Source organism: Trachinotus anak, unplaced genomic scaffold (assembly GCF_046630095.1).
Source record: "Trachinotus anak isolate AG129_WGS33_773 ecotype Australia unplaced genomic scaffold, CSIRO_AGI_Tana_v1 ptg000005l, whole genome shotgun sequence".
NCBI lineage: Eukaryota > Metazoa > Chordata > Actinopteri > Carangiformes > Carangidae > Trachinotus > Trachinotus anak.
In genome coordinates, this window is record NW_027273856.1 from 24,663,645 (window position 1) to 24,690,966 (window position 27,322).

A 27,322-nucleotide genomic window follows, 5' to 3' on the forward strand; every position below is an offset into this window, starting at 1 on the left:
CTTATTTTTTTGTTTTTTGGATGTTGCATGTTTATTGAAGCTCTGTTAGTGTTCACACAGTTGGTACATTTCTATGCTTCAGTATTCCATAAAATAAAGCCAGTAAAGTTGGTTAACCCACAAAAACACATCGTTTTCATGCTGACAAGACAATCAAAATCAAAAGAAAAGTACATAAATTAAAAGCAAAAAATATGCCAGTCTAGACCTCTAAGAGCTGTCAGAGGTTGAGGTTTATCATTAGGATTAATACACATTTTTTGCAGAAAAGCAACAGGACCACATTTTCCTAAAATCCTCAGTTTTGGCCCTTGGAGTAAATCTAGTATTTTTATAGTGGAGGGTAGCTGACAGTTCACTTAGCCAGTGCTACACTGAACGCCGTTCTGGTGTTTTCCAGTGCTGTAGCTCCATTTTCTTAGCTGTTACAAAGCCATAAGCAATGAACACTTTGTGGCCCCTTCAAGGTGTCTCTGATGTGGCAAAAATGGTTCAATGGCTCATCTTTGGTTTGTAGTTGCATAGCAGTAACAACCAACTTAGAAAAATTGTGAAAATTTCCTCCCAGTCGTTAACCAGCTTAGAACAGTATAGTTCTATGATGGGAATATTTTTTTCCTACCGTAATCGAGGAGACAGTGGTATGCATGTTGTTGCTCTTTATCTGACAAATAGAGCATTCTCTCATCTCGTGTGAAACTATCTCAAGCCCACAAGCCGGCAAACATACATAATCTCCATCCACACAAACGGAGTGTGATGCCTGAGGTCACACTCGAGAATGATCTCACACCCACGCAAAAGCAGCACACCCAAAATGTTTTTCCACATGCTCTGTTTTACCGTCAGGCCGACATGACTGAACCTCATCGGATTATAAGGCAGACCGAGTGTGTGAACATGTCAATGAAAGAGTGAAGCACACATGAGGTCACTGCTCTGCACCCCTAATGCTGGGGCTCTAATTGGCTGGGAGATTGTTTAAAATACAAATGGGCTGTGAGTCACACGCTGGATGGGAAAGACACAATTAGCTCCATTGAACCGCTTCACTTCTTATGAGGGAGGCAGAAATCATAAATCACACTGTGGTTAAAGCAGTGAGCTGGAGGGAGCTTGAAGCTTGCTCTGTGTTTGTGTTTGTCTGAGTGTGTCTGCGGTTTACACGTACCTTGAGAGCTCTGCGTGTCCTGATAATGCTCTCCATACTGGGAATGCATTGACTGGAAGTTACAGGACTGGGGACGCGTCTGGATGAAGACACACATTTAATGCAATACAGTTAAGAAGATGTAAAACCTCCAAGTTATACATGTCATCACAATCTGCAAATACCGAATCAGTATCTCTAAATAAACATTAACATGTCACAAACTCTCGGTAAGCATAACTCTAAATAGGTTAATTTTCATCTACACAACAGTTGACTGTGACTCAGATCTACTCTAGGGCCGTGGAGTTGTCAACCACCAATGCCTGCGGTTCTCAAGACAGACATCTGAGCACTCGAGTGGACTGACTGAACAGTCATTGTGCCACATTTAGCCTAGCCATTGTCTGGCCAGCAGGGAAGGAGACGCACAAATCACTGCCTTCATTGTCGCACCGGAAATCAGACCAAGCAACACCCTTGCAAACTTTCCAACAACACCCACCACACCAGCAACACACGTTAAAACCAAGGCTCCATGGCACAATTAAGAGCTGCCCTGAGTGGGAGAGCAGGGTCAAATCTCTAACCACGGCCGTTTCTGTCCTCCCTCCCAAATTCTCCCTCTGTGTCCTGGCTTCTGGTCTCATTTCTACTGGCCAGAGGCAATAATAAACAGGACTGTGTCAAACCACTGAGCAGTAACAAGCGGTATTAAACCAAATCAAAGAGAGCAAATGCTTGTGACGGTACCAGAGAGAGGCGGTGGGTCCAGGTGGGTCTCCTCCTGATTGGTGCAGGTGAGTGAGTGGGCCTGAAGAGAAAAGGTAACGACACAGAAGATGATTTACAAACTAAAAGCACCGTGAACTCTGCATCACTTTACAATAACGCTCAGACAGGTTGGTTAAGTCGACAGGAAAATGAAATGTCTGATAATAATGGATATAAATGTTGCGTTGGCCTTCAGATGGCCTCTCCGTGTGGCCTCCAGACTCACTCTGCACAGATCTTGTTCTGTTTGTAGAATTTGTGTCTGGCCGTGAAAAGACGAGCGATGTACTTGGCCATTTCCATATCCTCCTGCAGATACAAACACAGAAAGAAAAACATTGATATTTTAAATTATTTATAGAAAATCAAGACTGAATGTGCCCCAGTGAATGTGCGGTTTTTTGGGGGGGGTTTTTGCACTTCCCACTAGAAACCTTGTAGGAAGCATGTGTGTATGCGTGTGCTGAGACCACTTCCAGACACAACACTCACCATGTGAAAAATGATGGTGTCGTCTCTGCTTGTTATCTCCACTGTGATGGCTGACTTGTTGTGCGCTATGGTACCAATGTCCTTCCATCTGTCGCACACACACACAGAAACACACACACATCAACAAAAATGCACACAAGAACTGAATTTTCCCACACAGAATATATAATATTTTCTTGCATATTAATTTATTTGTGTCACAAAGCGGGTCAAACTTCATACAGGCTACAAAAATAGATAAATACGGAGGGGCAACGTACTTGTGGAGCATGATGGATCTGCCATTTCTGTGTTTGACAAATACCCCAATGAAGGACACACCAATGAAAATGTCGTTGGTGTAGTTGTCCTGTGGAGGAAGAATAAATATGATATCAGTCTCACTATCAAAGAAAATGGCTGCTCTGTAGATGTGTGTGTGTAGGAGGCTGGGGGTGATATGTCATTTTTCTACCTTGGCAGCAAAGCTCTCCTGGCCAAAACCATCCAGTTTCTCCACCTCTTTGATGTAAAGCAGCTCTGCTTCAGCGGCCTGCATTCGACTGGAGAGTACACACAGATACAGGAACAGGAATGTCATCTTTTTCCTCTCTCTTTTTCCTCACGTGTGCACACATGTACAAATAGGATGAAATGACGCTGACAGTACCAGTGACTCTTGTGCTCCTCTGCAACTTTCTGCGTCCACTCCTCCAGCACCTCGTCTCCATTCGGCCAGTTCTGAGAGAAACAACAGAGTGGACAAAACATGAGGCAGCACGTGAGACAGAGATGGATGAGACTGGGATAACAAAGGAAAAACAAGCAGCAGGTGATGGAGGATAGAGAGACGGCAATGAAAAAGTTAACCGTAGATCTTTATCTCGCTCTCTCTTACACAGATTCACGCTCATGTTCTGCCTGTCAATCAGGTATGCAGAGGGAGGAGGTACACAGGTGACACAAGAATGTCTGCCCTCAGGCAACACAGACACAGACACCCACACAAACACACAACTCATATTTGAACAGTAATGGTTTGACAACTCACCACTGGGAAGAGCACATACTCCCTGAGGAAGTCCTGAGACATGAACTGAGTGAAGTCTCCAAAGTCCGCTAAAACACACACACACACACACACACACACAAACACACACACAGGAGAGAGAGAAAGACATAAATATATTAATAATCTTTTTGTGTATATGTAACAGTATGTCACACTTGAATGTGAACTGAAGATGTATGTTATTAAAAAAAAGTTTTTGTTGGCCTTCACTAACTTCATATTTTCATATGATAACATCAAACCTTATTAATTCCAAAGGAAACATGTCAAAGACGCTAACACAAAAAAGAAACATTAACTTACAGCCTTTCTAATTAACACATATTTTCCATTTCTCTATAAAGTTACAAAAATCTACTGTATTCTACCAACAAACGATAAACAAATCACCTTACATACCTTGCTCTAAGTAACATTGTAATATTGATATCAATTTGCTAAGAAGCTAAAACCTCGTTACACTTTTTTTAAATGTAGCTTAAGCCTCTTTTCCAAAGAGTTTTATAACACTTCTATGGAAGAAATACAGGGATAAAATTACTGTATGTTTGTACTTTGGCTAACAGTCTGATTCAGAGTAATCAGCACTTGTTAGCATAATTAGCAAACAGGTATTTTAAGTAGCTAACTAATTAATCCCAGATTTGTTCCTCATTCCTTGTAACTACTCTGCTGTGGGCTTTATTGCAAATAAAACACCACCTCCATAACAAGCTCAGTCCTCCTGATAGGGCCTGTAAGTACATCCTAAGTACTGCTCTGCTGTTTGTCTGACAAAAGGAGGTGCAGCGGAGGAGCCTTGCCTCCTGACAGATAAGAGTCTTCCTGATGCTACTGAGGCTAACCTTGGAGCTAGTGATAAGCTAACAGTCTGTTTACATTCCCCCTGAGACACAGACAGCACCCAGGAACAAGTCCAAGAAGATGGAGTGAGGTTGTGTGTGTGTGTGTGTGTGTGTGTGTGTTAAGACTGATACCATAGGAACTCAAGTGGACTGGGCTCTCCAAGTGGTATGCAGCCATATTAGGTAGTGAAGTCAAGATGTCCCGAGAAAGTGTGAGTTTGCGCTCACTCTTTCTCTCTTGTGCTGTCTGTCTCCCTCTGGTAGATTATTCACATGAGATGTTTGTTCATGCATGTGTGTGTGAGTGTGTGTGTGTGTGTGTGTGTGTGTTACCTTGTACTGCTAGGCCCGCTAGTCTGATCCCCTGCTCTACTGTGCACTGGAGACGTCCATCCAACACCTCCTTCTTCACCTGCAAGTAATACTGATACCTAGAAAGGAGGAATGTATTATTCAGATGAGGTGCTGGAGAGTCCCATCTAAGTGTGACACCGGTGTTGCTGAAATTTTGTATCTATTCATGCTCCCCAGAGGATGAAACCTGAAGACTTTGCTCTTTCCCTGACTTTTTCCACTCACACCATCATCAGGTCAAGATTCTATTTTTTTCCAATACTGTGGTTCATGACCAGATTGTCCTGCATAACTTGTGATATTCCCATCAGCCTTTGCTGTACTTTGTGTTTAGTGGAAAGCAATAAATGTCTAAACTAAGGTGATGAAAATGCAGCACATTTTACGGTGGGCATGTTAGCACACTGATGTCAGCATTTATCTCAAAGCACTGCTGTGCAGTTGAGTCGTGTGGAAGTCTTGTTTTTACATATCAGACTGCATACCACAGCCTTTCTACCAGCTAAACTGTACAAAAAGTCTGACTAAGTGGGTGGTAGAATAGGCACTCTTATTGGCTTTCAGGAACTCACCAGAATTCGGCTGGCAGTCAGCGTTATTTTTCCAACTAGCCACACTGTCTCTGAACACCACTTATGTAAAAATCGAGCTGGAAAACATGATGGGTCTCAGTTCAACACATTTCTCCAAAGAAAGTAAGAAGAGCTGTGCTCAAGGCGTTTCACATTAGCAACTGAAAGGATTGCAAACATCTACTGAGACACCACAGAGAGACATATTCTTATGCTTCTGGTTTGTGCAACAGAAAGTATGCGTCAAGACAGTATTGGCAACAGCATTAGCCGGTAAAAACAATGCCAAAGAGGCCTGTTGCAGAATCCAAGTGAGGAATGAGTGAATCACCTCTATTTGAAATACCAATGACTCACTTTTGACTTGAGAGGAATGCCAAATGTATACTAGTAGAGGCTAAACAAAATGATTTTATAGGTCTGTAAATTTTCAGCAAACACCGAGCATGACGCTAATAAGGGCTGAGTTAAATCTTAGGTAGATTTCTTTAACACCAGCTGGGCAAAAGAAGAGTATTATAACTGTGGTGCAAATATGAGGCAAACTGAGACTCAGTGCCCCGTGGTTTTGAGCAGAAGTGCTTTTGCCAAGCGTAAGATGATATGATGACACTGCTCAGATTGTTGAGCGCACTTGCAGCCTTCACAAAATGTGGTACAAGTCCCAAAACCAAGAGGCTGAAATACACCACGCTCCTTAAGTTTCTGAGCTCCTTTTGTCCACTTTTAGCCGCGGTCCAAGTGGATGTTTGTCTTTTGAAGAATGGAGTGGCCACACAGGAGGAAAGAGAGAACTGTCAGGGCGACCAGGCTCAGCTGCATAAAAACTTGTGCACCGTTTCCTGTTTGTTGCCATGGTGACCACAGGCTGAGGCTTTTCAATGTGGGCTGTGAGACACCTTTTCTGACATCCACATGCACACCAACACACACACACACACACACAGTCATAAAGAGTCCCAATGGAAGCATACATGCCCGAGTACACAAACTTCTATGTTGAAACCACTGAGTCGTACATGCTTCGTCATTCACTCATCTTCCTCAAAAAGACACAAGATTTTAAGTTAATGCCTCAGTTTTGTTTTGTTTTTTTATTCCTATTTGGTGTCTTTATTCAAACTTGCTCTCAACCATCCTCTACTACTCAGCTCCCTTCATACTTTTCCTGCTTTACCTCCTCACATCTTTCATGTTTCATATTCTCTTTCGCATTTTCTCCCCCTCGCCCCCACTTCTTCTTCTGCTTTTCTTTTTTGAGCTCCTCTCAGCGTACTCCCGGGCCTATAATCTGACCCCGCCCTCCTTCCTCACCCTGTCATTACACCCGTTGGCCAAGTTGCCATTCCGTTCCCGTGGCAACCCTCTAATTAGCCAACCCCAACCACCGCGGCTGCAGTAGGGGGCGTGGCCTGATGCGGTCTGGGGGGGGGGGGGCTTCACAGGACACAAAACCCTTCAAATGATTGTGGACTTTTGTTTTTACAAACTCTCAGTGTTTTCCCAGCACTCTCCATATGGGGTCTGGGGAAATGTTGAGGTTGACAGTGGTTGGAGGTTCAATGGCAGCAACATGATGGTGTTTATATATATGCGAGGTCAGTGGTGAAGAGGCGGATGGTAAACTGTAGAAATGACTATGAACAAATGAAAGCATGAGAGTGAAAGGCAGAAGACAAGAGTGTCACGGTGCGCCTCATGGGAGAGCCCAAATTACACAAAACAGCCACAAAACATAGAACAGTGGTTCCCAACAGTTTTGGTTTTTAACACAAACCTATCTACGTGTGATCCCAGAACACAAGTTGTATTTGTCTGCAGGTTGTGATCAGTTGAAAAAAGAGATAAAACATCATGGAAACGTTAGACGAAAGTCTGAAAAATTAAACGCAACTTTGTGTTTCTTTTGCATCTAGAGATCGCAAGAGACGCCTATTACCTTACATTACAAACTCATTTGAGCACCCAAGCATTGCTCAAATACAAAGACCTATTTAAGTTTTTATTATGTGTTCTGCCACATAGAGTGCTACTCCTTTAGCCTACACATAGCTGTCAACAAAGACGTCCTTATAGCAGCACACACCTGGCATGTATGTCTGAATGACATCACCGTGCTGTAATAACAGGTGAACATGCATACACAGACATGAGGTACAGCTTTCCTTACTTGGAGTAACTTGTGACTTCCACCATGGCAGAGTGCTCTGCTGGCACTCCAGGCAGCCACACAGGCACAAAGAGCCCTTTATATGCCCACGCATGTTCGAGCCTCGCTCAAGACATGCTGCCAGATGTCCAAGAGGCCTGGACAACAATCCTGCAAGCATATGTGCATGCATGCATGAATGTGCATATGTGTGTACATATGCTTCAACCCCCACCTCCGCCCCCAACCCATCTCTGCAGTGGTATGACCCTGACAACCCCCTCAGCCCCAGGATGGGTCCAGACAGCTTGTGTGGGAGGCAGGAGGATTTCACTTTGAAATGTGTTGAATCAGCAAGGGGCACAACACAGTACAGCTGTGTGTTTGTGTGTGTGTGTGTGTGTGTGTGTGTGTGTGTGTGTGTGTGTGCGCGCGTATGTACGTGTGGTAACTAGCTGAACAAAGCTAGGATTTCAAGGCTGTTGGTGCTGTTAGCCTTGGGGGCTGCTGAGGCCAGCTGGCCTCACTCTGGTCAACAGCTCACTGTTTAGGTTCCTCGCTTTCTCTCTCTGGGCCATTTTGCCCCTCCTTCATATCAGTGAGACAGAAGGAACAGAAGGTTTCACCCACACATACACTGCACCTCGCCTTCTGCAACATGTCTGTGTGGTAAAATTGGTCAAATCCAAGGCCAAGAATAAGCTAAAGTGGTAGAACAGGATATCTAGTAACAAGTGAGTAATTTATAGTAGGTATTCTGGGATTACGCAAGACACATTGTGGGGGTCAATCTCTGTGGAGCAGACTCTCTCTCTCTCTCTCTCTCTCTCTCACACACACAAACACACACACACACACACGCCAAAACACTCCAAACATTATAACCACTACTCTGAGTGAGGCATAACTCTGATTTATGTTTACGTGGGTTGTCTAAAAATTTCTCCTTCAGATTATGTTGCGATATCAAAGTGTTTCCCTGCGTAATTCAACTTCAGGCTTGACCTTTTATTGGCATTTTCTGTCACCATCTTGGCGTGAATATTGCCGAGAAACTGTGCCACTGTTTTTGCAGTACCTACGTTTTTATGGAAACACTGAGGAGAGTAAAACACACGACTTGATTAGAACTGAAGTGATTAGTAAATTAACTGGCAACAATCTTAATAATCAATGAAAAATGTTTGTTTATCAACCAAAAATGCCAAAAATCTGCTGGTTACACCTTCTCAAATATCAAGATTTGCTTGTTAAACAGAATATATATACTTTGTATACACACACACACATATGTATATATATATATATCATCTGGCATCATCAGGCAGTTGGATTTCTCTGATTACAATGTTTACAGTTTAGTAATCTGACTACAAGTGGAAAATTCTACATACTTCATGTTACTGTAACTATGAGCATGATTGCATTAACATCACTGAGTACAGTGTTTACATGGGATCCAGTTATCTTGGATTACTGGTGCGAACAGACACACAGAGGTTGCAGCCCCCTGCTCTGGGTAATTTTCACAGCTGCATGCAGGGAGGAAGAGAGGGAAGCAGAAACAGATGAATGGATGGACGGGAAGAGAGGGAGATCCAGTATCAGGTTACGCATCAGTCAAACACTGAACTTCAAAGGCCTGACCACATTATAAAACTCACATTACTTTCTCAGTAAATCTCATTAACTCAGAAGAGACAGACTTAACTGTCCCTGTGGTTTCTGACAATAAAGTTTGAATGAATTTGTTTCTAAAACCTTATAATCTGGTTTTAATTAATGCAATCTTTTTTTCTTTTCTAAATGCATAATGTTTGTTAAACTAAATACAAAAAATGGGAGTAATATCATTCCTATGCAGTCAATATAGATTGATATAGACATAGATATATATTATTGGATAAATAAGATTGATTTACTGTATAAAAAACAGTGACAATCATCTAAAACGTTAAAACAATATTGGTAACATATCTAACTACATATATTTTGAGTTAAGTAACAAGGTAGGAAGCATTTGAATTTTAAAGTTACTTTACTTAATATGGTTTAGCGAAAGAAAAGTAAAATGTCCCGAAAAACCAAATCCACTTACTCCCACTCTCTTTTTTACAGACAAGCATAAACAGACTTTTCTGCATGGACTCATAAATATGCATACATTCCAGCTAAAAAACACATACAGGCCAAGAGTTCAAACCACACAAATAACAAGGTACAAACCCAAAGTCAAGTCTTGCTGCCAAACTCTTTACTTTCTCTGTCCCCACTTGTCTTCCTCTTCGCCTCTGTCATTCTTTCTATGAATCCTGCCCTTCCCCCCTTCATCAGACCAGGTGTGTAGAAAAAACAACGACAAAGATCTGCTTCACTGGATATGACCCAAATCAACCTTAAGTCAATAAATTTTAAAAAGAGGGCTGTTTGTGTTCTTTCCCACAGTGACAGATGGACTTCTCAAAGGAAAGTGCTGACATAAATGCTTTTAAAGAGATTTGGAATGAGTAAAAGGCTTCATTAGAGGTAATGGCTAATAAAAAATGTTTTGAACTTTATTTTAAAAAAAAGTTGTGAAAATGGTTTTCAACTTCATGTGGAGAAAAAAAAAAAGGGAAGGGGCTTTTAGAGATGCTTGCCTCAGGGAGCGTGTATGTTCTTACAATGTGGTGTATTGTGACTAACTCTTCTGACAGGGCTGCAGCTGGCTTCTGAGAGGATTCTTGGGGGAGTGTGTGAGGTGTGTGAGGTGAGTGAGTGTAAGTGCGTGCGTATATGTGTGTGTGTGTGTGTGTGTGTGTGTGTGTGTGTGTGTTTTGTAAACCAGACATCCCCCACCCCTCTTTACCCCCAGCACTTTTGCTGGGAGGAATGTGTGGTCCGCCTCCTACGCTGGACGGCTGTGCCAACATTCCTGACTAACATAAGAAGAGAAAGAGGGAGAGAACAAGAAAAGGAGGATGAGGGGATGGGGAGACGAGAGTGAAAATGTGGGACTAGAGTGATGTGGAGATCTGCTCTTGATAAAAAGGAGTAGGGGTGACACTATGTACAGGGATTGTAAGAGAAAGAGAGGGGGCTTGAGAAAAAGAGGCAACCATTGTTCCCTAAATTGCCCCTAAGGCCCCATCATAACCCCTTCAACCCCATAACCTCCATACACACACATACACACACACACACACACACACACACACACACACACACACACACACACAAACGCCGTAAAAGCCCGCAGGGGATTCCTGGAATACCATCCCTTTACCAGAGCAGATCCTGGCTTCTGTATAACGAACCTGCAGACACACACTCTCTGGTCCATCTCCCCATCACACACACAGTCAGTGTATCAGGCCGGCCACTGATACATGATGATATCATTACTGTCAGTGTAAACACAAAAACAGCAAATCTGGGTTTTTCCTTTCAGAAATACTAAAATGGTTACCACACACACACAAACACACACACACACACTTAATCACACACCTTGAAACTAACTCTAGTATTAAAACGTCAAGCTGTGACCTGGAATCGACCTTTCCCACATCCAGTGATGCAGAAGCCGCAAATTCACCAGCTCAGTGCGAGGCAGACCTGCAGAATGTGATTCTGTGTGTGCGTGTGTGTGTGTGAGTGTGTTTGTATGAGGATGAGAAGGAATCTGAGATGGCAGACTGTCCACTACACGCTGACCCCTGGATGCCCTTTTCACAGCTCACTAACGTGCTCATTCACACTCTTTCTCACGCACACTCACAGACATATACGTGCACAGACACTGTGCCTCACTGTGGCCGCTGCTGCTGATGTAAATGTATCTGTCTGTGACCAGCTGTGTCGATACAGTCACAAAGCAAAAAGTTAAAGGAATACTTCAACATTTCAGTTTGATGCCCCTCGATCAATACACCTCTTATAGCTGTATGCTAAATATAGACAATAATATGAAGCCTGTAAACAGGGGGACACCATCAGCCTAGCTCTGTCCCACAGTAAAAAAAATATATATATAAAAATGTAAATAAATTAAAAAAAATCTTTTCACTTTTCCTATGTTTGGATTAACAAACAAGATATAACATGTTAATTTGTGCGCTTTAAAGGTGCTGATAGCCTGGGCCAGGCTAGCTGTTTCCCCTCGCTCACAGTCTTTATGCTAAAGTAGTGACCAGCTGCTGCCTGACCCTACAGACTAGAGGATAGCATAAATCTTCTCCTCTAACTCTCAGTTAGAAAGTAAACAAGCATTTTTCCCACCATGTTGAACTGTCCCTTTTAAGAAAATATGCCTGAAAATGTAAACAATGATGCGGACAGGAGCATTTTCTTATTTGAATATGGCATCAGTCAGTGTCATTACACAATAACACTGCGACCATGGTAAACAATCTGTTTTATTGTTTACTTATACATTACTCATAACAGATGCATCAATTTCTATTTTGTTTCCTAAACCTACTGAACCTCATTGCACAAGTGCACAAGGTATTTGACTGTGATTATGAAGCCAAAGGAAAGATTTCACCTCTGTGGGCAGTAAAGACATTTTCTGTGCTACTCTGTTGGATTTGTAAAAGCACAGGACACAAGGAATAAGGCAATGAATGCTAATAAATTAAATAACTTTCCCTCTCATGTTGTGACATATGTGTACGTGGAATATGGGAGGGTCCATTACGACTAGTCCACATTTTTCAAACTGGCAGATTCTTTACTCACAAAAAAAAGCAGCTACTTTTAGAGACTCACTGCACCTGGCTTCTTCTGGACAGATTCATTTTCTCAACAAGTGTATAGAGGAGCACACCTGAGATTAAGTACATCTGGTGTGAGTCACATGTAAGCACAAGCAATGTTTTGCAATATCTGACATCTGCATCTGACACATTACAACAAATGAAATGAGGAAGCACTGATGGTAAATGTCATCTGCTGTAGCTCTAATACACGGTAATAGCCTGAAGCACAGCTGCTGTGGTGGGTTTTTGGTTTGGATTTTTTTTTTTTTTGGCTTTACCTTGTGGCCTCTTGCTCCAGCCGGGAAACACTGGGCACATAGAACATGACCCCGAAGAAGAGCAGCGGCTCATTGCCAAACTTGTCCAGCTGCTTCTTGAGGGGTTTCTCCAGCTCCACCCAGCGCTGGGCCGGGGCCTGGGTCTTTCCTTGGAACCACAGCCCGAAGAAATGGGTCTGGATGCGGGGGAGAGATGAAGCGAGGGTCAGTGTGGTGCACAAGGTCAAGGGGTGTCAATGAAAGAAAGGAAAAAGGAGTGAAGATGGGAACGAGGAGGAGGGAAGAAGAGATGAGTTATGTCAGCACGATGGAGTGACAAGCAGGAGAAATTGGCAGACAGAGGAAATGGCAGTAAATGGAAAGGACAAAGTATTGGGATGGGAACTAGAGGTTTGTAGGGATGGAGAGAAAAGGGTTCAGGAGGGAAATGGGAAATGAGCTGAGACACTCAATGGGAAAAATTAAGGTGAACAGAGAGGAGATTCATAGCAGCTGAAATACAACAAGGACATATTTCTCCTTCAAATCTGATCAAACCTTTGACGTCAGCAGCGTAACTCCATTAAATGTGAATATGAGACCAGAGCTATTACCAGTAAGATTACCCTGGGAGAAAAGAAATAGGCAATGATCCTATCTCACTAAATCAAAATGAAAACCATGTCTCTTGCCTGTTATTTCATCGAGGGACTGATATGCTCATAGAAAATGCAACACGCAACACACAGCTGAATGAACAGAAAAAAACACAGAGAAAGAAGTGATATGATCAAACTATTCAAATTTTTCTCTCAGGGGACGGTTCATGTATAACATGTTGTATTGATTACAACATGGGTCAAACCAAGAGTGAGTGGTTCAGTGGAAGAGCTCAGAAGTGCTGTAACCTGTTTTTTCTTTTTAGAAAAATACAATGACGTTTCTTTGGCTTTGTGTGTGTGTGCGTGTTTCACTGTATCAAGAGGAGGTAAGCACACCTGTTTCGTCTGCATGGTTTGACTCTGATGAAAGTCGTAAAGCTGCAAGCTGCAGCTGCAGGGACATGCACACACACACACACACTCTGATGTACATAAACAATTACTTTCTTCCACACATGTAAACAGACAGAGGCACCTGGGGCAGTTAGGGCCTCAGGTACAGTAATACAGAGATGAAAGCAACAAATTCAGATGGAAACACACACACACACACACACAGGGTCCTGAGATAGCGTGCATGCACAGAGCAGACAGCGGCTGAGGCCAAGGCATCACACCACCTTATTTATAACATCACTGACACCTGGCAAATACCACAACAGTATGTGAGTACGCACAACTACACCCCCCCACCCCCCACCCCCACCCCCCTCCCTCTCACTTTGTGAGCGCAGACACCCACTTGAACACACGTATTCAACAAAGTCACTCAGTCTTCAACCAAACGCACACCTTCTTCCTCTGATCTGCGAACAAACACACAAAACCACCCAACATACAAACAACAAACCCCATGCAAAACTATGTGCATCTTGTTTGTGTTAGAGGTGATGACAGACACAGGGTCAGAGGGAAGAGGAGAGAAAGGATAAAGTATGGAATTGGATGTGTTCTGCTCTCTAGTGCTTATTTGTGTGAATGCAGTGTAAGGTGGCGGTTAATGATTGGTTTAAAAAAAAAATTAGCAATAAACATACAGAAAGACGAGGAACAGAGGAAGAGTACCAGAGAAAACACACAGAGAGAATGAACAGGAGGGGTTGAAGTGGGACAGGGGGATGAGCGATATCTCTTTCTTCTGGAGTGAAAAGAGGACAGAGGTAGCCACGCTTCGTTAGAGACAGACAAGGACCCTGCAGGAGAGAGACACAAGAGGGCAGGGAGATACACACGGGGTGAGGGGAGAGACGCGTGGCGATCACACAACACAAAAACACACACGCACACTCTGACAGCGCATCCATAAATGTGATGGAGTGTAAAAAAAAAAAAAAGTTCTTCTTGGTGTATCTCTAATCCAACCAAAAGTTATTTACTGAAGAGTTGATCATTCATGACTACAGATACATTTTTACTTTGGTCGAGGAGAAAGCTCCAGATAGATATCAGCTGACAAATTGTCTAAAAGTAGCATCTACTAGTGTCACACATGAACTCACCTCCCGTAACTCGAGCCTTTGGGCCACCGCCTCCAGACATTCCTGTCCCGTGCTCTCCACTGACAGAGTGCATTCAATCACATTGCTGTCCAGCAGGCGAATCCGTGTCACAAAGTAGTTCTTGCTCAGGACGTTGTAGCGCCGTGTGCGCCGCAACTTCAGCCGGAAGGGCATGGCTGGCTGGAGGTCACGGCGGGGTCACGGCTGAGTCAAAGGTCAAAAGTCAGTTGGGAGCAAGCAAGTGGAGAGAGGGGTGGGCGGGCTCTATGACCTGGCCGTTGCCCTCCTCACTCTCGCACGACGCCAGCCACACCACCGGGTGGAGAGATGCACCCTGGCAAGGCGCTGGCCCATTCCCAAAGATGCCCGGAAAGGAGGAGGAGGACGATGAGGTGGAGGAGGAAGAACGGGTGCTGTAGGGAGGGATGAAAAAGAGAAGGATTAGCCCATAACATAGAACTCTTGAAAAATATCTAGAGATAGTTTTGTGGATTCTTTCTTTCTGGTTTTCACATTTGAGGCCAACAGGAACACAAAAACCTCATGGTGATCTAATCAGAAAACATTCTTCCTATCAAACACTCCCACGCCACATTTCCCCGTATCATCAACCTCCCGTAAACAAGCAGAAACAAAAAACAGATGAGGCTCGCAAAAATCACCAGTGATAGCAGCAGTGGCAGCGCTGCAATGTTAGCAGAGGCAGGAATGGCACGGTAGCAGACAGCTTTATCCTATAGTTATGGCAGCTGCGCTCTCTCCAGCCCCATGAGGCCCAGTGCCGGGCAAAGCTGGGAGACAGAGGCAGAGATGTAAGGCTATGGATGAATGGACATCAAACAGCAGAGCGCAGACATCCATCTGAACCCGGCAGCTGGCTTTGAGGAACTAATGGAGCTTCTAAGTCTCATATCTGCCTGTGTGGGAGGCCTTTCCTTTTCCTTTTTATCTCCCCTCTCCCTCTCCCTGCCCGACAACAGCACAGCGCCAGATATTGTAGCGTACAGTGTCACAGTGTGTAAGATCACACACATGCGGCGGTGGCACATATGCCTGCACAGACACACTTTTTGTCAGCCACTGAGACAAAACAGAAAATCTGAATTTATGTTGGCAGAGAGGAAATCATAAAACGGTTCATTACTGCGACATCATGAGGGAGAAAAGCCAACACAAACACACACACACACACACACACACATACATACATACACACACACACACACACACACTGTGGTTTTAAGGTTGAGACAGGTCTTTGGGAACACTTTGAACACATCTCTGGGTTAGTCATCAGTTCTTAGCTTTCATGTCTGCGATGACTTCAAAGCTTTGAAGTAGGGCGCAACACACACACAGACACACACAGGCAGGTATATATTCACACCTGTAATACACTATATAGACACACCACTAAGAGGCAAACCTAAAAAATGTGAGCTTTAAACTGAGTGATTCAGCCACCAGGCACCAAGGGATTTCTTACAATGCTGGTGTTGCCAATGGCAAGTCTTTGAAAAAGCTGAGAGCAGTGTCATTTTAAGGGTGGTGGCCACTTTGTAGCCTTGTTAGACAGGAACTCGATCACAAAACCAAAATCAAGGCTCCACACCCCATAAACAGAAGAAAGAAAGAACAAATATGTTGGGGGTTAAAAGAGAAGGGAAAGCATGTGTGAAAACAGAGAGACAAAGCAGGAAGACGCATCAAAAACAAAGGAACTGGATGTAAATGAATGAAATGAAATGAGAGAAAACACACAAACAGGAGAGTAAAAAGACCAAAATATGGCATGACAATGCTCCAGTGATCAGGAGAGGAGGAAAAGGGGGGGCGGAGGAGTAGAAAGGGAGAAGGAGGAGGAGTAAAGACAGAATGGATGTGTTGCTTCTTGTCCCGGGCTCTGGCAATGTGCTGTTGATAGTCAGCTTGGACCCCGGCCCAGATTCCTCTTTACCCTGACTGGAAAAACAGAGCACACCTGACACAAGTATGCACCACAAGGAAGAAAAGTGTGTGTGTGTGTGTGTGTGTGTGTGTGTGTGTGTGTGTGTGTGTGTGTGTGTGTGTGTGTGTGCGCGCGTGTGTGTGTGCGTGTGTGTGTGTGTGAGGCAAGGCTGAGTGAGCGGGAGAAAAAGACACAAGCAAGCAAGTCTTGAATGGAAGAGGGAAAGAAGCTACAAACCGCTGACTTACAGCCGCGTTGTTTGCTACGACCTGAATCACACCACTCGTTGTCTTTTGTAACAGCCATGCCCCTTTGGGAGCCGTAACACATTCCTTAATCATGAATCCATCAAAGACAGCTCACTGTAATGTGTAATCATCTTATTCGTGTAATTTTTCATTGGCCCTTCCTGCCAACGTACACACACAAACACCCAGCGAGAAAGCCGCAGAGAAGTGAATAACTAGGCTACAATGGGTGAGTAAAGCAGCTTCGCTTTGGAATATGTGGCCACCGTGACCCCAGCCGTCACCTGACCTGAACCACGGACCCACCCCTACCCCCCACCCTCCGGCTCAGGCTTAGGGGAAGTGACATCACAGGCTGACGGTAAAACGTCCCTGAAAAGCCTCAAGAAATGTTCCCAAGCTCAGAGGCCTGCGAGATCACTGTCAACAAGTAGACAGACACAGATAAACACACAAAGACACAAATAAAGGCGCATACTTTCACTGTGTAGTGTACAAACATAGACATGCATGAGGACAGCGCACCACAAACACACCAACACATACACAAGATCACACACACCCACCAGGTTCTTTAGAGGTTAGCCAAAGGACCAGACAGCAGTTAGTGCAACTCTAAACTAGCAATCAGTGGCATGGTTTGGGAGTGTGTGGCTGAGTAAAACCAGACAGACAGACAGACAATAGCTTGGGACCAAACCCACTCCTCGATGTGAAAAAAAAAAACAAAAAAAAAACGCTACAGCATTGCAGCGACATTCTCTCCCGACCATCGTGTTTATTTCCAGCACGCAAAAACAGCATATACGTTTATGAATTTGCACATTGTAATTTTGTGGCGCGGAGAAAACGAGAGGGAAAACCGAGGGATGAGGGCTGTTTTTCTTTTTCAGGGTAGTGAGCTTTGGCTAAATATATATGAAACCATTCCCATCTTTTGTTGTGTTTTCTTTCTGTATTCCCCAAACTGCTGTGGCGAGGGGCAAAAAAGGTGACGAGAAAAAAAGAGAGAAGGAGCTTTTATCTTTTTTTTTTTTTTTCTGTGGGTTGATGAAAACATATTTAGCCAAGTATATTTTGTCAGCTGTTTGCCAACGCATTGTGTGATGACACGAGAAATGTTTATAAATCAATCAAGATTTAAGACCTTTAGTATGCAGGAGCCACTGAGTCAATTCATAAGAGGTGAAAAGCGAATTAGATGAGATTAGTCCGACTTCACGGACCTGCATACCTTTAACTGAACACATTAATAAAACTGTGTGTGTGTGTGTGTGTGTGTGTGTGTGTGTGTGTGTTTACTCCCATATGCCGTTAGACAGGCAAACAGTGCTGTGTGCCCTGTCAGCCTGACGTCAGATTCATTTTTATCAAGCATTTTTGGTGCTTGTGCGTCACAAGAAAGTCAACATGACAAATTTAAACAAAGATGGCCGACTGATTATTCCCAGCATCTTGTAATTTGTGTAGATGTTGATCTGAAATGCCGTCTATAGTCACAAAGAGAAGTGAATCATCAGGGAAGCTGAGTAGTGATTTTGCAGGCTGACTGACCATTTGCAAAACCCCTCCCCACATGCCTAAAGCAGTGTGCGTGGTTTTATAGTAGAACCAATACAGCAGTTAAAGAGCTTGAGGGTGGTCTTTTCATTTAGCCTTTCAAAAACCAAAAATACAAGAGCAAAGGTCTAAGGGAAGGATTAAACTGTTTTTGGTTAACAAAATTTGTTTATTGAGATGTCCACTATTGTGTAGAAGCTACTCTTAGATGCTGCTACTTTAGGCTCATGTTAGGCACTCTGTTGTGCTTTTTATTCTGCTTTTACCAGTGTTACTAAAGATAGTGTTACAGCTCAGCAGCCACACAGGACTTTGTTAGAACAAAATTACAATCTGTTTGTACATTTTTTTTTGTACTTACCTACATACCAACGACCAATGATTCGTCTTTGTTTCAAAGTCCTTCTGGCTGCGACATTCAGCTTTAGCCTCAGTCTTTTAGTATTAGATCATGTATGTAGCCATCAAGTATATATGAAAGACCCTTTTACAGGATTCATGTTGTAAAACGACTCAGTTGAAAACATGAAAAACTCAGCCCATGACTGCGTTTTTAACCAAAACGAAATTAAGGACCAACCCTAGGGAGACCAACTGTGACAACAATTACATTGAATATAAAGTAGAAAGTCCATGAATGGAAAGCTTGACAGGTGTAGCTACAGCAACTTGTAGGATCAGGGTTTAGTCAGCTGATATATATTAACAGCTGACAAAAGCATATAAAATCTGATAAAAAAAAAAAAAAGTGCTGACACAGGTTTCCCCCCTCAGGCTGTTGGGGTTTTTTGCTGCAGTGACCTCTACCGACTCAGGTGTGTATTCAACACACAGGGGCCACCTGATAATTACAATCAAACCAAACACCACAGCCAGCCAGGTAGAATTACACAACAAAAACACAACCAGACGGCCGCATTTAGCAGTTCATCTGCAGACCATGCGTCACAGAAAATCAAGCCATTTAGCATTAAATACTTTTTTTTTCCAGAATTGCCAAAAAGACAAGTTGTAAACTTAACTACCCCCAAGCGTCTGCTCAGGAGCACAGCGGCTGATCTGGGTGCTGTGTGTGCTCTGTCTCAGGGCAGCCCGTCGGTCGCTTTGTTCCATTCACATCCACACAATGGCAGGAACAAAACAGCACTTTGTCGCCTACTGCTAAGACCATTAGGCCGCCGAGAGCTGAGGACGCAAGTGTAGCGTGTGTAACTCAATCAATCTAATCTCTGTTGGTTGTCTGTCTGAAATACCAACACTGACCACCCCCCCTCCTTCTCCCCTTCCCTCCCCTCCTGTTACACGTGAACGCTGTGGCAAAACAAACAGGTTAAGTGCTTCACAGCTCGTAACTACTCTTCCTCCAGCATACTCTTTTTTACAATTTGGTCTTCAAACCTAAACCAGGCCTAGCTCAAATACTAAGAGTGAGCCAGTGGAGAAACATCAGGGTCTTCTAGTCCTTCAAAAAAAAAAAGCCAAACATATCAGCTAACACCATGAAAATAGAGTTATCCAAACAGTTATTTCTTTTTTTGGTTACCTAGCCAGTTAACTGGCTGACTCTGTGGTTGGGTCTGAAGCCCCCATAGCCGCATGGGTCTGTTTAGAAAGTGGCAGTGGAACCAACCAATCTAACCAATCTCATTTTGATTTATAGTGGATGGGACCAAAAATCAGAGTTTAAGAGAGTTTAAGCAGCAGATCAGACCTCAGTCAGTCAGTTAGACAGCAGTCACAGCACAGATGGCAAAGTGATAGGACAGTCTGCAACGGACTGCACATGACAATATTCACAATTTTGAAAACTTTTATGAAAAACCCTTTGATCCTTTTGATCAGTGGATCCTTAAGGACAACAAGAATACAAAGGAAAAGGACAGACAGTTGGATTTCATGACCGCTTCAGAGCTAGGCAATTGCCACTGTTTCACCGTCTTGCTGGTTTATGATGCAAAAATCTGAATTAATCATACTTTTGTATGATGGTTTCTGTTGAAACAGCTGAACTGTGGAGAATTTATCTGAGCTAACGATGTGTAGCATGCCAATGGTGACAAACGTGTAAGCATTCATATCTTTATGTGTGTTGCTGTTCTGCACGAGCTTTAAACTGGCCGCCACTGACCAGTGAGCTGCCATACTGACCGGTAAAATGGAAGCGTCCCGTCTCATCCCCAGGGTGGTGCTACTGTAAAGTGTCGGAGCCTCTGTGTGAGATGCTTTGGCACACCCCCGGTGTAGCTACGGTGTTTCTGTTTTAACAGCGGGTGTCAGATTTGTTTACAGTGTTTATGTGCCCTGAAAGACGTCACAGCACAGACGGGGGTTGGTTGGTTGACAGCCTAGCTGTAATACTCACAATACGCCACTGGAGTACACATTGTGTTTTATTTCCAGGCTTAATATAAAAAATATATGTAAATAATAATTTCTCAATTAATCATATGGTCTACAATTAATTAATCATTTAGGGGAAATAGTCAAATCAGAGTAAAACAGTTATTTGTCATGTTTAACATTAGGGAACCAGAGACAGATAATTTGACCTAAATTATTTTTCCATTGTATGTGTCGAAGAACTTTGTCACTTTGCTGCATTGTCCAATCTGGCAACTGTGACTAAAGATTTTGCAAATACTATTACAACAATGTCTGCACCAAAACAGCCAGATCTGGTCTGATATTTCCAAAATCTTCTTAGGACTTTGATCCTCTTGTGCCCCTCTGGCTTACCATGGAGCTCAGTGGTGAGATGTTTAGGGGAAACACGGCTCTGAAGTCCACACACATTCCTGGACACACACAGCCAAAGTCTGTCTGAGTAACAGCAGCTTCTGGGAGCTGACCCTGGATCAGACTGTCCCACTCGCTGGGCAACAAAACACAAACTTTGCCATGTGAAACAAGCGCATACAGTAAAGGCACATACACATAGATTTTACATGTACACAGAAATTGTTTTCCCAGCATCCTTAGGGACAGCAGGACACACCACCGGGGTCGTCTTTGTTATCTAATACTTAGGCCATGTGTGTGTGTGTCTGACCCAGAGGGTATGCATGTGTGTGTGTGTGTGTGTGTGTGTGTGTGTGTGTGTGTGTGTGTGTGTGTGTGAGTGTGTGTGTGTGTGTGTACCCTCACGCTTTTAAAAAAGCCTTATATCCCCTCACCTTAAAGGAATGAACATAAGTTTTTACTCCACAACGTATACTGTACATATACTTTTTATTGCATACAGGCACAGACACACTATATCTTAACCTCCTGCACACACACACACATGCATGCGCACACACACACACACACACACACACACACATAAACATACTGTCTGTCACACACAAACATTAGCAGCTGCAACAGATGGTGGAGCCAGGCAGCCAGACAGTGTGTTTCAAACAAGCGCATCTGCTTTTTCACTTTCCAGCTCTCTTGTTTTTTTTCTCTCCAGCCCCATCTCTGACACAAAGATGCGTATACACACACACTTTCTACACACTACACGTGCACACACACACACATGCATGCGCGCATTCTCTCTATGATATGAGAACACAGTGACGGTGACAAACACAGACTGTTCGCACAGAGGTGATATCCAGACAGCGAAGGAGCCTGTAACTACATCGTCACAAACACACACACACACACACACACACACACACACACACACACACACACACTCTTTCCATCTCGCCCTCTGACACTTTCAGACACACACGCACACTTTTTCACAGATTCAGGAGTTCAGCTATAGGTGGAAGCTCCATGCAAGCGTTAAACAAAATCCAGAAATTCCTCATCTTGCATTTGTTGTGTGTGGTCATGAAAGACAGGACGTTATCACAGTCGCTGGAGTGAGCGTGAAAATCTCACACTTCTGTAATAACTGCTACTATCAGCCAATGCAACATCAGGCCATATTTAAATCTTGTATTTATTTAGGATTGCTCTAAAAAGATCCACTATATCTAAAATCTAAAATCCTGATGCTCAGACGCCTTATATGTTATAAATTCCTTGAGTGTTGAGCACAGTGGAGCTCAAACACTCAAAGAGTAGGAGACATGAGGGCATGTGGAAATGACAGCCACATCAGACAAAATCCCTAAAAATACTGGCAACAGAGCAAACTCTGCTTGCTCTGAATAAAATGGTAAAAAAAAAAAAAAAAGTCCAACTGTCCAACTGTCCAACTGCACAGGTGTGGACTCTGTCAACTCTATGACCAAAGAAACCACGGAAGAACAATAGAGATACGTGCTCGCTGGCTGGAGCCCTGCGCCACAGTTGACAGTAATAGATAGGGAATGCCCAGTGTTTCATGCTGGCATAGCCATCTAAACAGTGTCACTAGAAAATGAAAAGGGGGAGGATCAAAGAGGGATACAGCTTAACACTGACCAGAGACTGGTTTTCCAAACCAACAGTGACGCAGCTCCGCCGAGTCATCCTGCAGCGGTGAAATCTGGGGATTGATGTCATGGAAGCAGGGAGAGTTGGAGATATGACTGAGAGGAACAGCGTGAGGTGCAGTGTGTGTGTGTATATGCGTGTGTGTGCACGTGTGTGTATATGTGTGTGTGAATGTGTTTCCTCTAAATGCATACAAAGCGTGGGTGATTCCCAGCATCCGAATGAGAAAATAAAGGTTTTAGATAAGCGAGGATGTGGAGAACAAAGCAGAAAGGGAAAGAGGAGATGGCTCTTATCATGTTGGTACAGTTGGCGAGGAGAAGGTGGGGGTGTGGGTGGAGGACAGGGGGGAGAGTATGGAGGGAAGGAGGGAGCAAACATGGACGGTCAGACTGGTAGCAGCGGCTCTTCACCTCAACAACAGAAACATGATGGGACCATCGACCGTCGGCCACTGCGTCTGTTCCAGCCAACCACAGTGCTGTTCACATTTTCCACACACACCCCCAACCCACCTCCTCCTGGGAACCTCACTCACATAACCATACACACAAATACAACTCCACACACACACACACACACACACACACACACACACACACACACACACACACACACACACACACACACACACACACACACACACTCAATCAAAAAGCCACTGAGTTTTCTTCTCACAGCTGAACCCTCAGGCACTAACAGGGACTTCAGCAGCTCTGAGTTTACAAGCCAATGAAAGCAGCAACACTTTGGGTTTGCTACTGTTTACTTCCGCCTGTATCTAACACACACAACGGCTGCGAGGAAGGGAAAACTCGCACATTTTAAACTTGACATCAAATGGAAATTTTCTCCGCTTGATGCTCCATTAGGATCACACACACACTTCCGCACAAAGCAACCTAAAAACGTGTGTGCACTCAGGCCCATATGTGGACCACACCATGGAAAAAGTCAGTTTAGTGTTCCTAAACTTTTGGTTGATCAGAGGGAGAGGGGTCTGACCTGTTGAGGGGGGATGGGAGGGGAGGAGAGGGGAGGGGGCCTAGGCCAGCAGTGATTGACAACTCATTCGCAGCACCTGGAAGGTGTATAAGGTGGATTGTGGGAGAGTTGGACAGGTCGCAGCACGCCCTCATCTCTGTTGTTGTCTGCCGGGCTGCCAGAGAGCACAGCTCTTACACAATTCAGAGATCCTCTGACAAAAGCATCTCTGCCAGTCTGAATACACTCACCACACACAACACTCTGCTTACAGCCGCATACCATTTTAATAACTGGCTTCCTAAAACTCAAGAGTTTTATTTCATTTATATTAATGGTTATTTGTTTTACCATAAGATTTTATTTGTAATTTGTGCTCTCTCTCACCTTCTGAGCGGTCTTAATCTGAGGCCGCCTTTGATCATTATTTCAGCCTTATTTTGCATCACAACAACTTGATCTTGCTACTTCATCATAAATGCATTTACACTTAAGAAAGAGATCACAGCTGTATGGCCCTTAGGAGAACAAGAGAACCACATGAATGATTTCTGTACATTAACCTGCTGCAGCAACAACAACAACAACAACAACTGCCGCTGTCTGTGTTTGTGCCCCTTGCTCTCTTCCTGAGCACGAACACTAAAATTGCAGGTAAGTTTGCCCCACGTAGCAATCGAGTGGCCTTTAGACTCAAATGACCACTGGCTACACAAACAATAGCCACTTTTCCTTTTACATGCAGGCTCCCATTATGCAGTAAACACCTATTATATTCTTACCATGCTGACCTTAGACAAAACATGCCTTTGGGACGTTGCACTGGCATTTCAGCAACTTTCCTTTGTTTCCAAATATGACGGCAGGATACAGAGTGACAAATATGGCACTGACTCTATGGAAATAATCAGAAACTGATATTGGATATTTGACCACTCTGAAACACGCCTGACCATGAGGTGATGAGGAGCATGTATGAAGGATGCTGGTATTTTCAATTCTCCACCAGGGTTTTAAAACTGCTATGTACTCCCGAGCCACTTGCTCTGGCACCATATAATTTACACAGCATGCCTTTGAGCTTATAAAGACAGCCAGATGTGTGTGTGTGTGTGTGTGTGTATGGCCTACGCCTCCTGCAGCTATGCTATATTTGCCTTTACAGAATTCTCCCTTTTTTTTTTACTGTAGCCTTGGTAGTCCAAGGTGCAAGTCCAAACACATCTTTTACACACTCTCACACAAACATGCGTGCACAGTCAGCGTGCACGCAGGGTGTGAGGGTGTAAGACAAACAGCTCGGCAACGAAGTGATCATGTCATCATCACCAGGTTAAAGAGGAGGGACGCTCATACACAAACACACTGTGTCATCCAAATGTGCTGAACCAATCGTGTAGAAGTGTAATCACTTTGGAGATGAATGCATGTGCAGCCCTAATCCCAGCTTACTTTCTGACCTGAATGACTTCAGGCATTTTCCACAACGTGGTCCAGTGCAGCAAACACACACTACAAGTTGTTTTCGGTGTCAAAATGTCATCTCCAGGTGTAATAACAGAGCAGGACCGAAATATTCCAGTTGTTCACCTGGCATGGGCCCATTTGACTCCAAGAAAGGGACCCAAACTGCATCCTTCTGGGGCCCAACAGAGGGCTCCACGGTGGCCCTCAACCGAGTGCATATATGAAATATAATATTGCTTTTCCCTCATAAGCTCTGCAGAACTTACAAGCTGCTCTGATCGGAGGTTTAACTCTTCCCACCACTCTCCAGCCACGTACAGGTCCAAGACGATCTCCAAATCACAGCCAACGCTTGCCCACACCTCATCAAATGTAGAGGAGGATTTGGGGCTCTGTCTGTATTTTAATTTATGTTTATGTGCTGGAGGAGGAGGAGGAGGGGGAGGGGGAGGAGGGGGAGGTGGGTTTGGCATGAAAATATTTGGGATCTCCTGCCTGCCCTACGTGGCCAAAGCCATTTGGCCTACATTTTACATTTTAGCCCTGCTCATTCAGACTTCAGAAGTGCTGTCCCGTACTCGTTACAATGACGCCTATGTGCGTTAGAGAAAGCTCTCCTGGTGAGGACCCCCCCCCCCCCAAGACAACTCACCCTTGATCTTGCGCTACATGCCGTTTTCTGCTCTTGAGAAACTTCTTTGCTCGACGGCGTTGAACTTCACAGCAAACAGATATTCCTCATGTGATCTTTGAAATCTTTTTTAAAATCCCGTGTAGAAAACACAACTCTCGAGAGTCTCTTGAATCATATGAGCGCAACTTTTAGAACAAAAAAAAAAACAAAAAAAAAAAACAAAAAAGAAAAGTCGCAAATGCAGTCGCAAAGTCAGTCCGGAGTTGGTCCTGAAGCTGCTTCGGCGTCAAGTTTTGGTCGGTTTTTTTTTAAAGAGTTTTTTCAGGAGCAGAAAAGGCAGGAAAAAAAAAAAATACGGCCACGAAACTTCTCCAACTTGGCCGTGGACAATAACGACGTGGTCTTCTTCTCTCGCTGGGACTCTCAGTATGTTTATAGTAGTGGTCCCTCTAGTCCAATGGAGGCGTTCACGGCAGGGGGAGAGAGGAGCATACGATGCATTCACAAGCTGGAATAAACATTGGAATCAGGAGATTCACGTTGAACGTCCAGACAGGAAGTGGAAAGGATTGAAAAGCATTTTAAAAAAAAATATTACAGATTATGTTATTTTTTCAAACTATTCTAACCTTATTTTTGTGGATTATCTCAAGTGTTTCACTTAAAACTACCGGAAAATTACTTGTTTATTGAATTGGCCATACTCAAATACCATATTTTATGCCTACTAGAATATGTTGCAGCTGAGGTACCTCTATTTTATTTGGGTATAATCATCATACTCTACTTCAGTTCTACTATATTTCGAGGGTTGTACTTTATATACAAAACACATGACCAACAACAGAACACATTAATATACAAATTAGTTTAATTGAGCTTCATCTGTACAATGCAGCTACAATATTAAAATATTCTTTACCTGTACTCAATAATAATAACCCATTAGAATATTCTTTGTATTAGCTCTATACTCTGTATAATGACTACTTTCACTTATGCTGATAACAGGCCTACTTGAGTACTTTTGATAAAGTACATTTTTGAACACAGGACTTTCACTTTTAATCTTAATGAGAACTTTTACATTGTTTACTTAAACTTTAGCTTAGGTAATTGATTTCCCACCACTGCTTGTAAATATACACGACCATCGACAAGGGATTGCAAGTAGAAATTGTTTTGTTACCAAAAAAATCACTGGCACAGGATTATGAGTGAATTGTTTCCCCTCATAGATCGTATAAAAAATACCCTCCTGTCACTTGATGGTCAAAAGAAAACAAGTAAAAAATTTTATTTAGTACATAGTTTTGCGAAATTTTCTGAAATCGCTCAAATGTGCGAAAAGTCTTGAACACGCCAGTAGAGCTCAGAGGTCGCAGCCTCGTCGGGGACCGTGAAGGCAGCAGCGGGTCCAGATGCCTCTGGAGCGCCGTCCCCTCTGCTCTGACATCAGACCGGAGGAATCTGAGGAATGCCGGGCTCCTGGGAGAAGTCCTCCTCGTTTAATGG

General features: G+C 43.6%; 1 protein-coding gene across 2 annotated transcripts in view; it reads right to left on the reverse strand.

Annotated features, from left to right (window-relative positions):
* LOC139622095 (tyrosine-protein phosphatase non-receptor type 14-like) overlaps positions 1-26,270 on the reverse strand; it is a 35,832-nt gene extending 9,562 nt beyond the window's left edge. The window contains exons 1-12 of one of the 2 annotated variants that reach the window (XM_071479220.1): positions 25,826-26,270; positions 14,548-14,960; positions 12,408-12,583; positions 4,646-4,743; positions 3,447-3,514; positions 3,066-3,136; positions 2,871-2,958; positions 2,677-2,765; positions 2,417-2,504; positions 2,151-2,233; positions 1,904-1,964; positions 1,172-1,250 (exon numbers count right to left, since the gene is read on the reverse strand). In XM_071479220.1, the coding sequence (XP_071335321.1) occupies positions 1,172-1,250; positions 1,904-1,964; positions 2,151-2,233; positions 2,417-2,504; positions 2,677-2,765; positions 2,871-2,958; positions 3,066-3,136; positions 3,447-3,514; positions 4,646-4,743; positions 12,408-12,583; positions 14,548-14,721 (1,075 nt within the window). In that variant the 5' untranslated portion in view covers positions 14,722-14,960; positions 25,826-26,270. Of the gene's footprint in view, positions 1-1,171; positions 1,251-1,903; positions 1,965-2,150; positions 2,234-2,416; positions 2,505-2,676; positions 2,766-2,870; positions 2,959-3,065; positions 3,137-3,446; positions 3,515-4,645; positions 4,744-12,407; positions 12,584-14,547; positions 14,961-25,439; positions 25,775-25,825 lie in introns of those variants that run through there. The other variant, XM_071479222.1, reaches the window with a different exon arrangement.
* Positions 26,271-27,322: the final 1,052 nt, after the last annotated feature.